The 18,781-nt window shown below is 39.9% G+C and overlaps 1 protein-coding gene across 1 annotated transcript; it reads left to right on the top strand.

The window, feature by feature from the left end:
* Positions 1-3,738: 3,738 nt before the first annotated feature.
* NPVF (neuropeptide VF precursor) lies at positions 3,739-14,568 on the top strand. The gene is made up of 4 exons (XM_062622563.1): positions 3,739-4,021; positions 10,948-11,045; positions 12,831-13,200; positions 14,075-14,568. Exons 1-4 carry the CDS (start codon positions 3,790-3,792, stop codon positions 14,080-14,082), a joined length of 708 nt encoding a protein of 235 aa, XP_062478547.1. The 5' UTR covers positions 3,739-3,789; the 3' UTR covers positions 14,083-14,568.
* Positions 14,569-18,781: the final 4,213 nt, after the last annotated feature.

Below are 18,781 nucleotides of genomic sequence, written 5' to 3'. Positions count from 1 at the left end.
GTGCCATGGAAAGCACACAATGTCTCAAAATACGAGACCTAAATTTATGGTTCCTTTGAGCTGTGTGAGCATTAAATATTTGGATGAGAAATGTGCAGTACAAAATCCTGATTTTCACATTATTTTGAAAAGAAACGAGCTTTCGGGTACTGTGAACACTTGTTTATACAGCCTTACTGCTGCTCATTTTTGCTCTGATTTAAAATTGCAGAAGCAGAAGTAAAAATATTCCACCCTTTTAAATACCAATAAAATGTGCGAATTATCTTCTAAATAAAAAAAAGTCCATAAAATAACAGACTTGGAAATTTTCACATAAATATTCTGCTGTAAACAAACCAGTTGACTGAGCAAAATAAATTCATAAATTTAGGGGAGAACAACAGCAGAAAACAATGAGCTTTCATTCCCTTTGGAAACCAAAGTGGATAAATAGGTTTAGTCATTTCTTTCCCAAGAGAGGCTCAAAGCGTGCATTTTTTTCAATGTAAAGTGCAAGGAATTGCATTGCGTTTTGAATTCCATCTTAAAACTAATTAAAGGTTTGATTGTGCCACTTTCTCTGTGTTGGAATGCACTTCAATATCTACTCAGCTTAAGGCATGTGCTGAAGGAGAACTACTCAAGCACTTAACATCATTAACTGTGATTTTATGTGCTTTGCTGGACCTGGGCCAAAATGTATAGAGCATATTACTCATCTTGCAAGTGAATGACAAAAATTAATGTCATCGAGGCAATTAATGAAATGGATTTACTCCAGATCTAGGTTGCTGTATCTCAGAGCAGCCTCCTTTTCATTTAATTGAAATGTTCAGGTTAAATCAGATGCACAGAGTTATATGGAAGACGTCAGATTTTGTTTAGAAAGACACAAAAATAGCATCATTAAAATGTATTTCGAGGCCAGGTTAACTAATGGGGATATTTAAAATCTGTTTAATATTCTTTCCTGTCCATGCTGTATTTTTGTTTGTTACTATATTTTAGGTTAATGTCACTTGCAATAATTAGTTGCTTAGTATTTTGATTGCAAGCAGCCAGCTAAAAGACCAAGTGACAATCCTGATCCCCGTTTACCAGTAAGGCTTCCCGCCTCACAGGTTTCTGAAGCAGGTGCCTAAAAAGCTCTCTTAAATAAATATCTCATGCCCCCATGTGGTTAAATTGAGAGATTGCAGAGTAAATCCTGTGGAGTTGCTTTTCTGTTTCTTTCTATTTGCGTACAGCACTGTGTGCCCAAAGAAATAATGATAACCAAATTGCATAACAGCCTAATTTAGATATTTTATCAATAATGAAATTATACATATAAGTAAAATCTAGAAAATGCTGAGTTGTTTTAGGCATTACCATGGCCTAACCTAGGATAGAGTGCACAAAATCTGACAAAAACTGCTTCACATTAAACTGCAGTATATACTGCATTGCCCAGTGCTTAGGAGGGAACTAGCTAAAACCTGCTCATTAATGTCTATGCATCTTGGCGTTTTAGGTATAGTTTAATTGAAAATACACCCCGAAGATAGAAATTTATATAAATCAGTAGATCTAGTGTCAAAGAGGGGATGTGTGGGTTTTTCTCCTGTACAAATGTCCTATCTTAGGAGCTTTGACAAAGCGGATATCATGATAGATTTTTGTAGTATATTTCTTCCCATCCCAGGCTAAAGAATAAGAAGAATGATTATCAGCATCACATCCAACATCTGGCTCTTTACAACAAAAAGAAACAGAAGGCAAAGTTTTGGCTCCTCTTGGCCACAGATATACTTTTTGACCTGTAGTAAAATCCCTGAAACTTGTACTGAAGGATATTAGTAGAGACACTGAGTTTTTCTAAATGCCAAGGTCAGTTACTTCCATCAAAATCAAAAGCTTTAGGGCATCCCCTACCTCTCTATGTTTTTAACTCTCCTAAGCAGCTCCACAGCACTGCTGCCAAGTTTGTGATGCCTCTGCTCTCAGTGCTCGGGGTACAATGGGTAGATTGTCCAGCTGAGCTGACTGTTAGACACTTATATTTATTTATTTGCACTAAGTAATTGGCAGTTACTTGTTGAGCAGAATATGGCTGTGATGCTACAGCAGGCTAGCACATGACACTTAAATTAGCTACCTACTGTGCTCATCCCCTTTTGCTGTGATTGCCTCCCTGCCATACTCACAACTAATCAAATTAAGGGTTACGTCCATCTGTTCTGAACCAAAATCCATGGCACAGCGTTAGGGTGGGATTAAGCCCAAGACCTGCCTCCTGCTCTGGCCTGGCATCTGCCTGTGATGTATCACGCTGACCTCCCCTCAGCCTTCTATTACAGTGACATCCTGTGCAAGAAGCTGGTGAGGTTAACTTTAATTGAGAAATTAATATACAGCAGGGGGGAAAGAAAGAGAAAAGAAAATATGTGAAAGTGGGAGTCATACAGCTGTTTGTCATATAGAGATGTGAAATTGGTAGTCATTATGCCCTCCTGCATCTGGACAAATAGTTTCTAAATTAAACAGTCTTTAAAGAGACAAAGACAGGCAAAACCAGAGCTTCCTCCTTTTGCCCCCAGCTTCTGGCAGCCTGCTCCTAAAGAATGATTGTAATTCTACAAAAACAAATGCAAGAGTATAGGGAACTACATGATAGAACTAGGTGACTGTTATCAGTATCTCCAGTGATGTACTGTTGTAAATAGAGAAATAAACAGCTCACTACTGTAAAAAAATTACAGGGCTCTAAATCCACCAGGGGATTGTGGTGATATCATAAACTATAAGAGCAAAAGCTCAAGTGGCCTTACGCAGTCACCACAATCCAGCAGAGGAATTATAGCCCTATAACTCAAGATTTACTTAGTTCTTACACTTTACAGAGCACAGAACTGAGCTTTGGATCAGTGCCCTGCACAGACTGTCCAGGTTTGATCTTCTCCCCCTGCTCTTTGTCTCTTACTCTCTTCCTTCACAGGCACCGTACACGGCTCTCATCGTTCCTAGCACTTGCCTTACAACAGCCACCGAAGCTCCTTTGCTACAGGACTGATTTTGTCTCTAATAAATGCGTGCAAGGTTCAGGGAACTGAGCAGCAAATAAACTGACTTGGCATCTGAGAAGGATTTTGGGGGACACTGTCTTACAAAACCTCCCTCCAGTACATGCTTATCTGATGCCCAAACCAATATGTCAAGAATTACAAAATGACTTTTCGAGGCCATTGGCAGCCCATCCCAGAAATGCTGGGCACTACAGGTGACTCTTAGCAGTAAATGTTCTTTATTCATGAACTAAGGGCATACTGTGAAACAGTTGTGAAACGTTCTCTTTCAAAACAAAGTGAGGTTGCACACAGCTGTTTCAGTATATATGGGTCCCAAACCAGCACAGCAATTAAACCTGAGTAATCCTGTCTTTTCTTCTAGATCATTTCAGCTGAATATGGTGTGTCCCATCCTGTATTCAGATGTTAGATTTGTTCTTTCAGGGCTTTGTTTTTTAAAGTAATTTCTTCGTATCATCCTTTCCCCATTCAGCTGTCCTGAGATACCAAAGAGGAGCTGCAGAACAGCTAGTGTTGGGTTCCAGTACTCACTTGCACCTTGCCATTCCCAGTCTTCCCATTAGAAATTTTCTGATTCCACAGTCACACCATAGGGATCAGATCTTCACAAGAATTTGCCCTCTGTATTTCGGATGAACAGGGATGCACAAACAATTAAAAAACCAAAAGGGATGGAAAGTAGTTCACCAGACCATAAAACCTCAGTGATAAAGCAGCCAAGCTGTCCAGCCAGTCCAGCATGCTATCTCAAACAGTATCCAGTACCACATTTCAAAGAAAGTTGCACAAAATATGCAATCATTGGACAACTGTCTGCATTGTTAACCTCGCCTATTTGCAGTCAAGTTGGTACCTCTCTTCCCAAGCCCTGCTTTACCTCGCTGAGAAGCCCTTGACTGTCTCTCTCTCTAGAAGGCGGCCCCGGCAGGAGGCTCACTCAGTGTCTTCTCGGCTCCTCATTTCTTCCCCAGGTGAGATAACAGCAGTCTGTCAAGCCCTTTTCTGGCTCCAGCTGATTTGGTCAACAGCAATGGGAGCTGGCAGGAGCTGGTGAGGAGCAGCAGGCTGCTTCTTGGTGACCTGGTTTGTCAGAGATGAGCACAGCCCTGACCCTGATGCAGGGAGATGCATGTCTGACATGAGGCAGAAGTCTACCCCACCTCTCCCCATGCTCATGGTGGTGAGACGGACACCTTCCATGAGGTAGGATTGTGAATTATTATTTCTATGCAAGCATCAAAAATGACTCTCAGCCACGGACCATGGCCCCATGGTGGTGGCTGTGCTTCTCCACATTCCCTTCACAATGTAAAGACATGTTACAGGCCCTGTGGGTAGGATTCAGCTCAAGGTTAAGTAATGGCACCATCAGCTCCTTCACCACCAGATGCAAAGTTTAGTACTTCCCAGTGCAATACTAATTCCCATTCCAGGATACTGTCTAAAGTCACTGTTGTAAAACAGCAAGGATGAAAAGAACAGATTTTTCTCTCCCCTTTTCCCTTTAAAAAGCTACACTGGGGGAGGGGGGTGTAGAAGGAAAGGGGGGGGAGGGAACAAAAAAATGAAAATCAACTCAAAAACTGGAGAGAATCTTTGTTTCAAATAAGCTGGACCCGCTTCTCTAGTTTTGTCAGTAAAATGCTTGCAGCCCCTTTCTCCCTCCAAGAAACATAGGTGTTTCCCTTTCATTTTTTTCCTCTCCTAAATTGTTTACATTTTTTCCTAAAGCGAGTTTCAGACCCTGCAGCCCACAACTCAGCTAATGAATAGTGCAATCTTCGTGCTCCTCTGTTTATGTACAGTGCATAGGGGAACTATTAAATGAGCACAATATTTCTAGGGAAAAAATCATTCCACAAAAGCTGAGAGCAAGGAATGAAGGTGTCTGTATCTACAACTAACACAGGTTCCAAACTGAAAAAGGGAAGGGGGAACATGGAATAATGAAATCTATTAAGAATCCCTTGGTTAATAGTTAACTTGAATAAAAGCTGCTAATGATATTTTAAAGTCCTGAAGGAGTTTTTCAAGACATAATTTAATGTTGTATTTTTTTCCTCATGCACTTTCCATTGCTGCCTGTGGACCCTAGATTTAATCAGATTTCCCATTCTTCTAAGACTTTATGAAGTCCTTCTTGATTTGCAGCCAACCAAAGCACTTTCAATAATGTATGGTAAAAGGGTTTAATTTTTAATATACAAGAATGGGCTAGAGCTGCTACACACTGTAGTAGATTGGTAAGTACAGTATTACACTCTGCAGAGTAGTTAGTAAAAAAGAAGAATGCATTTATATCCCAAATGTTATTGAAAACATGTTTATTTTATTACTAACAAATGTATAATTGAAGAACCTGTCTAATCCAGAATTACTGTTCACACCTTCTTTACCAAGATAAAGTCATTTTCAGCTTGTTACCATAATAACTCAAGCCTCCTATGGTTTTCCGTCTCTCATGCTGCTCTGCTGCTCCAAAAGCTCAAGGAAAAAATAGAGAACCTATTAAAATGTGAAGTTACACATTCATATTCTGGATTCAGCTAAGCAAGGGGGAAAATATCTTCTAACACCGGAGACCAATTCATAGGGGTTAACCTTAAAATAAGATTATTTGTACCTTGATATTTGCATGCATTTGTCCTTTGTTTAATACTACCCAGGAAACAAGAATGCTCAGAGCTACATATAGATGAAAACCCAGGTTAAAAGTGAAGGTCTGACACTGCAAATCAGAGAGGGCTGTTTCATAAAAGTTGCTTTCCTTTACCAAGCTATAGTACACAAAGAAAGGGGCTTTCATAGTAAATTCTCCTATTCTTCAAAATCCCCAAAGATGAACTAATGCTTCCTTAATATATTAATAAGATAGAAATTATCACTGTGCCATAGTAACTGTGCAGATGCTGAGGCTTTATACCTGTGGTAATTCATCTGAGTCATTCCTGATTTATTATTGGTTTCTTAATGAAATGAGGCAAATCTGTTTCTCTATGCATAAGTGTGTGCCTGTCAGTCACCCTCGATAACTTTCAAGTCTAGAAGCCAAATTCAGTTGAATTTGGCAGGGAGAAGTCTTGCTGAAATTCCACTTCATGATACCACGCATGGCAAGAGAGGATAGACACGCTGCTCATGCAGGGATCCTACAGTAAGGTTAATCCTTACTGGACCTCAGAGAATATACGTTATTGTTTACTCTTCAATCTCAAAGTCATGGGAAACCAAGCTTCACTGGCTTCCCTGATCACTGAAATATTTACTGTCAGTATGAGAGGGACACCAGGCCTACATTAGAATACAGTGTCAGGGTAGTGAGTGCACTGGAAGTATGACCATCTGCTTAGAGTCATAGATATTTCAGGCAAATACACCTTGGCTTGTGCACCAGGACTAAGCACAACACAGAAAAGCCAGCACAACCCACTGCATCCCATAGGAATGCCTGGAAAATGAACAGAATTGCTTGCCAGTGAAAAAAAAGTATATTTTTAAATCTTCTTACTTCAAAATGAGCCATAGAATAGGTCACATGAAATATAATGGCAAAATTAATATATTATGAATGATTTATCATTATGGAAATATGCAGATGCTTATTGGTGACAAGAGTCATATAACATACAATTTTCACACAATAGGTTGTTAATAATGGATAAGGATTTATCAGTATATCCTTTTTTAAAGAAAGTGCAATATTAAAACTTGCTCTTTCACTGGAATCAAATAACTTACTGTACATTGAGTTGCTTGTGAAATTGAGCTACTCTTGCCATTACTACTAATTACATTTTAATGTTGAATTTCTACAGGAAATGTACATCAAATCACTGCAGGAACTCATCACAGATCAGATCCGCCTTACTGTTACACCACTAAGCCAAAATCAATGCTTTTTCCTGTGCCTACTTACACTACATTAAGAGAAAAAAAGAAGGAAGCACTACCTTGTCCTAGTCTGTAGCATGTTCCTGGTAGGAAAACTCTTAAAACTGGTCCTGCCTGTGAGGCTTGTTTCACATGCACATGGGAGGATTTGCTCCTATTTAACTAGGAAATTTTCAGAACAGAAGCTCAGTTATGGCCAAGTCCTACGGATAGCTGGGCTGATGAGTGATGTAAGATAATGAGACAAAACAAGCGTGGGACAAGAGGCTAGGAACTCGCCATGTGTTTTCAGCAATACTCAGAGCCTGCTCCCCATCTTATGCCTTAGTCAGACCCTTTGAGATCAAACTGGAGCAACTCAAGAATAGTCAGCCCTCTTCCCAACACTGTTTGTTGTTACCAGCAGAGGTGTCTTCCCTCCACAAATAAGCAATCTTAATAGATCATGCCTCAGTTTGAAGCTAGCAGAGCCAGTTTATTCTCTGCTGAAGATGGTCTAAACATAGCAGAACTCGCAGTCACATTGATGTGTGCTCACATTATCCATTCTGGTACTTGAGTGAGAGGTTCCGACAAGTCCTTCCTCAAGAAAGATAAAGAACAATCGTCGTAACTGCTTGAAATTTCCAAAGAGTTCCTGCTGTAAGCCTTCAAAGGCAAATTAATCCATAAGAAAGGTACAGGGACGTACAGCTCTCTCTCTGCCTGGCATGCAAAACACCTGAAAACTTCACTTTGTGTTGATTAGGAAATCAACACACATACAAGGCAAACTGAATGTCAAGAAGGCCTGATGTTTAGACAACAGCAATACATTTTCCTATCCTGTCTAGGGAAAACAGAAGTTGTATTTGTGCCAAACAATGCAGGAGAGTTTTTGGAGCTTGCCAATTCCATTTAATTTAGAAAGCAAATATCTTCACACAGTTAATTGAAAGACCATTGATCAAGAAAGGTTCATAAACCAGCAGCTAGGTAAAAGGAAAGCCCAATGGTAAATGACCACATGGTAGATAGATGTTAGCGCATGAATTGCATTCATTATTGTCTTTATTGTTGCCATAAAGAAAAGGAATTTGGAAAATCCATCTGTTCCCACAGATGGAAGCCCCCTGACATGAGGCTCCAGAGAGTCAGGAACCTGTATTCAGTCCTCAGTGAAAAGAGACAATTGCTGTCCCTGACCTACCAGAGCACTAAGAGGACACGAGCTCCTTTTAGAGGTCTTCTCCATTGACAGCCTCCTTTTATTCCCACTGTTTTCCAAAGAATTTGACCCAGATTTGCAAATACAAAAATTTTGGCACCCCAAAAACTCCATTTCCCTGCCAAGAATATTTATTCTTTTTGAAGAAAAAAGAGAAGTCACTTACTCTGAGAGGAAGCTACCAAGGCGCTCTGAGGACTGATGATGCTTCCTTACTTCCTACATACATTTATGTATGTACATACAACCACTCTTCAGGAATCATTACTGGTCCAGTATCTTTCCCCTCCTCATCTACAATATCCTACTCTAAACATGTAGAACAGTCTCAGGGAATGCAAAGGTTAAGCACTGTCCCTTGAGACTATACAGAACAGTGTTTTTTCTCATCATATGTCACTTTTCCAAGCAGTTTTCTGAAGGAAGCACCAGAACTTTGAATCCAGCCTTTGCTGCTGTTAGCCGGGGCCAGAAGGATTACATACAGCTAAGAAACAAAGAGGAAATTAATGTAATTAGTGTGTACAACAAGGGAAAACAGCATATAAAAGGCAGTGACTGATTAGAAGGCATTCTTTCCTCATAGGGGCTCCTAATTAGTTTACTAATACCATTCTTATCTATTTTAACAATTTAATGGTCTCTTGTCACATCAGAAATGAGCAGAACCTGTCACACCCTCTCCACCTGGGGAAGTTCACCTGAGAGGAAACTGTTTCCTTTTCACTTCCAGCTGTCAATGAGATTTCCATCTTCCCTGGGAAGGGGGCTGCTTCCCCACATGCTCTGTGCCAGGCAGGTTCACCTCAATAGCAAGCTCTCCCCACATAACTCTGCTTCCAGATGCTACCTCTACATCTGGCTCCCAGATCACCACTTTCATCTGGCTGACACCTTAGTCTAAGCCCCACCAGAGGATAGACTAGCATGGCAAACCAATCCTTTGGTGTCCAAAAGTATAGTGGTCCTAATCTCAGGGATAGGATTACTCCTGATCCCTGGATTGCTCAAGCAGTAATGACCTTAAGATGACAGAGGGTAGATTTAGATTAGGTATTAGGAAGAAGTTCTTTACTGTGAGGGTGGCACAGGGTGCCCAGAGAAGCTGTGGATGCCCCACACTTGTCAGTATTCAAGGCCACATTGGATGGGGCTTTGAGCAACCTGGTCTAGTGGAAGGCATCCCTGCCCATGTCAGGGGCATTGGAACTGGATGATCTCGAGGTTCTTTCCAACCCAAACCATTCTACAATTCTATTATTCTATGGCCCAAGCTTAAACAGGAACTTGCTGCTCCTCCCCCTATTGGATAAGAATTAAAGTGTGGGAGAGGGAAAGAAGAAGTTGTTATTTCTCCTAGGGAGATCATTAATTGAAATTTATTTTTCTCATTTTTCACTTTAAGTGGATCTAGTAAGCAATGTGGGTGACACGTTTAGTGTTTCCCGCTATTTTAGTCAAGTTAAAGCAATAGTCATGTCAGAGCAGTTTCCAACACACCTGTGGTTCTCACAAGCCCGAAAGGAGGTACGAGTATCTTGTTAGATCTAATACAATGCCACTTAATGCCTGCAGGATCTCAGAGAATCTAAGGCAGAAATTAATCCATGCATGGCACACAGCTTTAAACCCATAAAACCTGGCAACTTGATTCTAAAATCAGGTTACTTCCAAATCCTTCAGCTTCACAGTGCAGTAAACCCAGTAACATACTGTCAACAGATAAAAAGTCAATACTATCCATACTGCCTACAACATAAAACGTTCTCTTGGGACAACTTTGCCCATTTTACGATGAGCAATCAGATTTTTTTCCTTGTGCAGCTGATTTTAAGTAGTACCATATGAGATGAAGGCAATCATTTCAAGAATTTAAGAATAACAAATGGGAGAACATCACAATATGCCTTTTGTATGGCACCCTGGCTCACCAGCCTATCTAGCAACCAATTCAATGTGCACTTTAAGGGCATATTTAGTGTGCAGCCTGAATCCCCTTTGGGGACAGAACACACATGGGCAGTCCAGTGCTTTCATAGCATGCAGCAAAGGGGCAGGTGCCTTTTTAAAACCTGCTATTGGAAATTTGGCCCTAAGAACATAGAGGTAACGCAACTTTGAAATTTCTGGAAACTTAACTGATGGGCAGGGTTCTAAAAGCATTTTCCTAATTCAGCCTGAATGCAAATTAACATGTTCAATTTAGCGCAAAGACACGATGTAGATCAATAAATGTCATTGGTGCATAACATCTCTTATGACCTGACCAACAACTTCAGTAGATACCACTTGATTTCAATAGGCCAAATGTCCCTAGTTATACATAAAAAACAAGCCTTATATGATCACTTAAAGAGAGCAATGCATATATGAAGAAAGCTTCCTTTCACAGTCCTTCTGAGGACACTGATACAAAAGAAAGAAGGTGTTTTCTTCTGGTGTTGATGGAACATTGTGGCTGTTGTAAGTCCCTATGTTATGGCTCTCAAGTTTAGTTAATTAAGACATATTTCACCAGAGGAAACTATTTGTAAAGACAGTGTGTCCCTAACAAGAATCTATGCTGCTTAAGAGGGCTCACAAAACAAATTCCCAACATTCTTCAAATAAATTCAAATTACTTCTCTAATTAAGAATTGCAGCTTTTGAGAGTGATGTCATAGGAACAAAATCTTTTTGTTTTCTGATCATATAAAATGATGGCAGTTTTCTTTTCTGTACAGATTCTGAGCTCCTTAAGTAAGTGTAATTTGAGAGAAATGAAATTCATTCCAATTAAGTTTGTTCTGTTTGCTTTAGCTATAGTGGTCTTTCAGACATCGAATACTATGTGCCTAGATGAGCTGATGAAGTCCAGTCTGCAGAGCACAGAAGATGATGCTGATAAGTATTACAAGGTAGGAGCTGTATTGCTATAAATTATTTGGGAGAACTGTGGGTCAGACCTTGAGCACTTTGAAATCTTTGGCAAAGGCTCTCCTAACCCCACTGCACAGTACTCAGCATTGCAGAACTAGCAGTATGGAAAAAGCTTGTTGGAAGAATTTTCAGGAAATACATTTGCTTGAACACATACACTGTGCAAATCAATTCGTGTTTCAATTTTCTTGTAATACAGCCTTGCAATTACATTGAGACTTACTCTGAAATGTTTCTTGCTTACATAGTGGGGCCTCACTTAAAATTCCTGTCAGGCATTTTATGCAAGGAATATAACAGATATATTATTAATCCAAAATTAATAAAGGCATGCTTGTGATACTCAAAGAATAATGATAAACAGGGAACATCTTAAATTTAATACAATTAATGGTTTTAAAATTCTACTCTGGAAATTGACTATAAAAACATCTTTGCGGGGCTGCACATTTATTATATCTCAATAGATGCCAAATTAAATTTGTGCAGTTCATCTGTATTATTTTTCTTGTCTACCCTACAAATACTCTCTGGGAAATGAGAGCCAACCTCTCTTTCTGACTCATCATCATTGGTGTACTAAAGATCCTTCAAACCAAAATGCAACTTTAATTATTTTAGTGAACTGCTGTGGTTTTCAGCTCACTGTCTTTTATATACTTCAGAAGGGGTGTGCAGGTGCAATCAGAGGGATAGTTTATTTAATGTTTTAATCATGGAATATGAACTAGAATGGTTCATTCCCCTTCTCTCTGAGTAGCTGGAAAAGTTCCCAGGAAGTCACCAAACAGGGACAAGGAACTGAAATGAAGATTAGTAACATTTGTGTCTTTAACTGAAATTGAAAAACATATTTTTACCTATTTGCTGTTAAGGCTTGGAAATCTATCATTGCCATAAAAATAAGTGACTTTAATATGCCCAGGGAAAGAACACTGCTGTAAGGTCATGTTGATATAGCTAGTTTTCAGGCAGCAGCTGCCCTTTGCATCATAAGACCAGAAATACACCAGGCTCAGTTCTTCATCGTATGCCAGCATAGACACAGAATGTAGATTTTGTGCTGGCTGCACAAAAATTAGGAGCCCAGGAGCTCCTAATGCATCTTGTGTCCTAGTGGAGGACCAAAGCAACTTAAAGCTGAGGACAATCTCTACACTGCAAGGCCAGAACAGGCATCATATCAACTTGACTGAAACACTTGCCATTCACTTCCCTGGCTGTTAGCCCAGGAGGATATTGGGCCAAAAGCATCCATCAAGTGCTTAGGAAGAAATGAGCTATACCTTCAGGTAGCTTGACCCATCCTTCTGTTCATCCAGACTAGATGAGTAAGAGGCTGGGTCTGTGTCAAGTTACCAAACATAGCCAGCATCTTCCCCTGCAGACAACTTCAGTTGGTGATACTAGAAAATGTGGACCTGACAGTGCCTCCTGTCTACACTTAACTGATGGCACAGGTACCAACAACGATGCCCAGAAATATTTCCAACTGACACCATTTGAACAGTTCTAGATACTGATATGGAAATGCTCTCTTGAGTCAGTGTACTGAAAAGGTAAGCAGGACAATGTCTGCATATGAAATAATCCACATTACAATGGAGTTTAGCAAATAACATCTAAAAAGCATTAGACACCCAAAAGAGGGTGTTACCCATGAGCTTTCTAGGAAGATATGAAAATGAATACTTTGTGTGATTGGTAGCTGGAGTAATGCCCCATAAAATGATAGTATCCTTTATTGAATTCTTTTTCTTTAGATTAAAGATGTCTTGGAAGAAAAGGAGAGGAGTCTCAATTTTGAAGAAATGAAAGACTGGGGATCGAAAAATATCCTTAAAATGAACCCTTCTACCATAAACAAGATGCCAAATTCAGCTGCTAATTTACCTCTTAGGTTTGGAAGAGGTTATCCAGAAGAAAGAAGCATTAAACCAATTGCTAATTTGCCTCTGAGATTTGGCAGAGCTTTTGGAGATAACATACCTAGGCATGCTCCAGAAGTATCACACAGGCCTGGGAGGTCTCCACTTGTTAAAAGTTCCAGTCAGTCACTTCTAAATTTTCCACAGAGATTTGGGAAGTCACTGTCTGTCAATCTGCCTCAAGAAGTTCAGGAATCTGAACCAGGTAATACTATACAAGTGTTCAAGCCATATATTAAAATGCATATTAAATCATAGGTTAGGGATGATCAAATACAACCAGATTTCCTCAAGGGATATTCCCTAAGCATTTTGATGAGTCCAGTTTGCAGTTCATCAAATCAAAAAGCCTCATCACAAGTACTAGTAGAGAGTCTCTTTATGAAATCTTTTCTAATGAGAAGATGCCAAATATCCAAAGCTGCAAATGTTCGTATGACAAGATTAGGTTTGAAAACACTTTTTTAGATCAGTTTTCACTTTGAAAAGTTTAAAGCTTTGGTGAAAAAGGTTCAGGATTATTAAAATATCTCATTTCAGCACTATAAAGTGACCAAATAAAATTACTCTCCTATTTTCTAAATTTATGCAAATTAGAGTTAAAAAAAAAAAAAAAGACAAAATTCCAAGCTGAATTGCAGCATCTTGAAAATGATGGCAGTTCTCATGCAAACCTTCTGTTTTTTTTCCTTCAGACTCCCTTACTGAGGCAAGGTTTGAGATTTTGATTCTTCCAAATTAAGATGAAAAATTTGTTTTGACATCTCAGAAATTTTTTTAGGATAGGAAAAACTATTTCTTGCCTGTTACTGGGAACAATTTAAAGCAGCTCCTCAATATCAGTCCTTCGTATCATATCTGCTGCTTTATCCAAACTCTCCATTTGCCTTGTAACTGAGTTTCAGCTGGCTCCCCCGTTGTGTATCTGCTGCATGCATGAGGTAGAAATTCAGGCCAGGAAAGGTAACTGATATATTCAAAGCCAAGGTTCTTTCTTGTTTAATCTGATTCCTGTAATTTCTTTCTCACCATCTCACCTGATTGTAACAGATTTTGTTTTATTTGTCTGATATTTTTAGGGATATGAGTTCTAACAGTTACGGTAATACTGGAATGAAATAATGAAGACAGAATCTGAAAGACTCTGAAAATCTGCAATGTGTTTTCAAAACTAAAGGTCATGGAAAGGAAACCTAAAAGAACTGTAATGCAAACCTGACTTCATGTTATGAATAATTCTGTACAAACCCTTGATGTATAAGGCAATGACAATTGTAGTGACTGTTGTAGCAGTTTACTTCAGTGGCAGTGTAGTATAAATTCTGTTTACTTCTGTGCAACTTCTGTCCTGTTGGTTGTAAAACCTGATTTCAGAACAACGGCTGTATAACTGAAAGCATTTCAACCAAAATTAAAAGAAGCATAGTATGAATAAAGCAGCATGGCACAAATAAAATGAAGTCTACAATACTAATAACAAACAGGAGCAGGATCAAAACCACTGGTACTCTTTGTGTCATATGCAGCTAAAGAAAAACAAAATGTAGAGAGAGCACTTTTCCTGTTGTTTATGAGTCATGTTAGACATAAATCTGAAAGGTAACTTGTCAAGAATTTGTCACAAATAAAACCTACTATCTTGGACCCCACTGAGGAATAACATCTAACTAAAGTCACATGCGTTGTAATGTAATGATCTTGGGCTTTATATCTGAGATAATGCCCTCCCTAATGGTCTACAAGATCTGCCCTGTGGGTGTCCCACTTCCTCTGTTAATGTGAATGACACGTACACATGCAGAAGGGACTACTCCATTTAAGCCTGAACTTCTATTTCATACTTCCTATCAAAACCATTCTCTTCTAAATGAAATATCATGTGTTCAGGCTTCCTCCAAAACTGAGTTTTCAGTAAGCTTTGAAGAGAAGCTAAATTCGCACCTGTTACAGGGAAGCCAAATATAGTAGACTACAGGATCTCAGGGATTCTTTCTTCTGGTCTTCAGATGCTGCATTACTTTTACACCACGTCTGGCCAATGGTAGAAATAGGCATACCCCCCAAAACCAGACCACATGTACAAACGTGTATGTATGTACTTGACAGTCACACCTTGACAGTCACAACTGATTACCAACCAACAAGAGAGCAGCATCATTACAGTCTCCAATTATATACCAACAAGACTGACATAAACACACAAATGGGCTGATCCCTTTATCACCCATAGGTTAATAAAACTGAAAGTTGCTAGCAGATCTCTCACCCAAACAAGGCAAACAGGTCCCTCCAGTTGCTCTTCCATATCTGTTATCTCTTTAGCAGCTGGCTTTCAGACCCTTGTTCGCTCACTGTCCTGACCTATGGTCTCCCTGGTAGCTGGCTCCTACACCTCTCGTCCTGCTCACCACCTAGTCCAGCTTTAAATTCGTATTAGAATCACACACACAAATGGGTCCCTTCATCAGCAGCTGTTAGATATTCAGTCTGTTGAAGAGCTGATATCCACGCAATCCATCTCTCCAGTTGCTAGCCCTCAGGCTTGCAGGATTCTTCAACCCTTGGTCTCTATCTCGAGCTGCTGGCACTCAGACCACTCACTCTACTCACCAGCTAACCTGGCTTGAAATCAGCTAGCAGATCATGATACGTGTGCATGCAGAATAGTAACACATTCACACAGGAAAACATTCAATTCTCAAGTTTACCAAGAAGACAAGACATACTGTGATGATCAGGCACAGGGCATAGCCTGACAAAAAATGACAGCAGCTTGACTACATGCAGCTGACCTCTTTTATCCTCTCTCTTCCTCATTTTCCCATACTTGCTCCTCTCCCATGTATCTCGATCCCTGCATTTGACTGTTTTTGGCTCTCCCCTAAACATCCCAAAATAAATCCAGCACTTTCCCACATCTCTTGAAACATCCCATAATAAATTTTATGTGATTCTGCAAGGCCTCTCAGATATCCCATTGTAAGTTTGCTGTTTCCTATGAGATTCATGATAACCAGTTACAGAGCTCTGGCTGAACCTCCTCAAGGCATTGAGTGGTTCCTTAAAGATCCCATCAATCACTGATCTAAGACTTCTGCTCTTTGTTACTGTCTTCTTATCTCTTCTTCCTTGGGGTTTGGGTATCTGAGAGTTTAATTTATTGTTTCTTCTGTCTCGTCTTAGTCTTTTATGCTGAATAACTGGTAACCAGATATCTTTACATTCCACATATCTTTAGAAGAACATGGAAAAAATCCTAATCAAACTGATCACTTTTATCAGATAAATTCATACTTGGGACAGAGCCTAAGGTGCTGTTCTTCTACAAACTTAATGAGGCTACTTGAAACAACACTATTCAGCCTGTGGCTGGGGAATCGAATTCAACCCAAAGTAGTAAGAACACAGTCTTGAAAATATCTAGTCCCTCTACTCACTTAAACATGAAATATCAAAGAGATAGGGCCATCTAAACAGATCATAAACAATGAGATTGTACATTTTGAAAGGAAGAAAGAGTCCAAAACCAATCTTCGGGCTTCTCAGTCTCAGAAAACTACCTAACAAGTGCTGGTGAAAGACCAGGTTTGTAGCATTACTTGGGTACTGCAGCCAAGTCCATGCTGAAGGACACTGGTCAACAATTTGTGGAGGGGAAAGTTGAAGGCCCAGCCTATGAAGTAGAAATCTTGTCATTGCCTGCCACCAGAACAGGATGTCATTCTTTCTTTAGTCTTGAAAAATGGGGATCTTTTAGTGATTTACAGTCAAATGAACAGCAGAAGGAGGTGCCCTGAACTTTGTGTTGTTCTGGTTCTGCAAACCACACTGCACATCATGCAACCCAAGAGCAAACAAGATTTGTGAGAATCCCTGAGCAGCAATAGAAGCTGCTTTTGCAAGGAACGTATCACCTAGCAACAGGAAAAGGGTACACATCAATTGGCATTAATGATGGCTGCTATGGGAGGAAAGCAGAAGCCCAAACACTGGCCCAGCAGCAGGTAAAATTAGGTTGCCCTCTTATTGCACGCTCCACAGCACAGATACAGGAGATGGCTGTTGATTTATTTTCCCTCAGCAGAGGAAGAGCTAGGTGAAAAGTACATAAAGAAGGAATTATGCTATGCTCTGCAAAATTTCTGTTTGGCTTGAAAGTGTGTGAGCCAAGAAAACAATCACTGCATAGTGCAATGGGAGGAGAAGGGGCACGACAGGCAACATACACAGCTATAGCTGTTACTCACCAGATTATTTATTATCCATATACAGATACTATTCATGAATTGGGAAAAAGCAAGGAAAGAACTCACGTAAATCAAGTGACAGACTATCAAGGCTTACCAGCAGGAATTCTAGAAGGGCTCAGGAGCTCCCAGCCTTCCTTGTCATCCACATAATATTTATGTCTGGTATTAAAGCCTCCATGCAAAAACAACACCGGGCTTATTTTAGATTCTGACTTAAGCTTATAGAGAGGACACCGACAACCCACTGATTAATTTATAAGTCCGAGAGCTCATCATGCTGTTGACTTCAATACATCATTTGGACAGATTTAGTGGAATGTAAAAAGACACTGTTTTTTTACTCACAGAAGGAGCCAAAGACTTGGGCATCCGGCATTCAAAATCTCTCAGTCTTAGATTCACTTCAACTGCTTTTTTAACCACCTTTTGCATTTTCTGCAAAGGATGACAACTGGGCTAGCCTTGGGCATCACAGGCCACTAGAAACTTCCAAACCCTGAACAAGGCATTTGAAAAATTGCCCCCTCTTGAAGAGTACACATTATGAGGAATTGGAAATGTTTTCATTAGTGACACCCACTAAAATACATCTAGCACAAATGCATGGAAGCCCATAGATACCCAATTCACACTTGTGCTGCTCTTCTGATGACACAAGGTGTAGAAGGGCTTCAGCTAATGCCACTCAGATCTTTAGTAGCATAAAATATGGATGAGAAAAATCTGTGCTTTAACTCTTTCCATCTTCTGGAACTCACTGACCACTTAGCTCTTTCCCCCTGTTTTGTCATATTTGGTACACCTGTTCTGGTTTTGGAGTTTTTGCGCTGTATATCTTTATCTTGTTTCTGATGCTCATAACAATTGACTTTTACCTCACTTATCAATTACCATGTTCTTTGTCCTTAGTATGACATCCAGCTACTTTATCTCTTGCAATATATTGAAAACGATAGGCACAGGCTTCACCATGGGCTGCACCACAGGCTGCCGGGGAATGTCTGCTCCGGCACCCGAAGCATCTCTTGACCTCCTTCTTCAGTGACCTTGGCGTCTGCAAGGTTCTTTCTCTCATATATTTTGACTCCTCTCTCTGGCTGAAATTGCAGTTTTCTTTCCCTCCCAACCTTAACTATGTTATCCCAGAAGCACTAGCACTGTTGCTGATGGGCTCAGTCTTGGCCAGCAGTTGGGTCCACCTTGGAGCCAGCTGACATTGTCTCTATCAGATGTAAAGGAAGCTGCTAGCAGCTTCTCACAGAAACCACCTCTGTAGCCTCACTGTGACTAAAACCTTGCCATGCAAACCCAGTACAATGCTGAACAAAGGCAGTAAGGTCTGATGAGCCCATGTGCTGTTCATTCCCAGGAGGGATCAGCTGGGCCATTTAATGGGTTAGGGAATGAATTAGAACAGAGAGGAACTTTTTAAGATCAGATGCTTCTCTTAGATGCTCAATTCTGTGGGTACATAAAATACATCTTTATCTTGGGGTAATAAAAATCTTTAGAGTTAACTATACTATATGACCAATA

Source organism: Pezoporus occidentalis, unplaced genomic scaffold, assembly GCF_034315485.1.
Source record: "Pezoporus occidentalis ecotype Australia unplaced genomic scaffold, CSIRO_AGI_Poc_V1 ctg243, whole genome shotgun sequence".
In the NCBI taxonomy this organism is placed as follows: Eukaryota; Metazoa; Chordata; class Aves; order Psittaciformes; family Psittacidae; genus Pezoporus; species Pezoporus occidentalis.
Note: the sequence above shows the minus strand (reverse complement) of the source record. Positions and strands in the feature narration are given on the sequence as shown.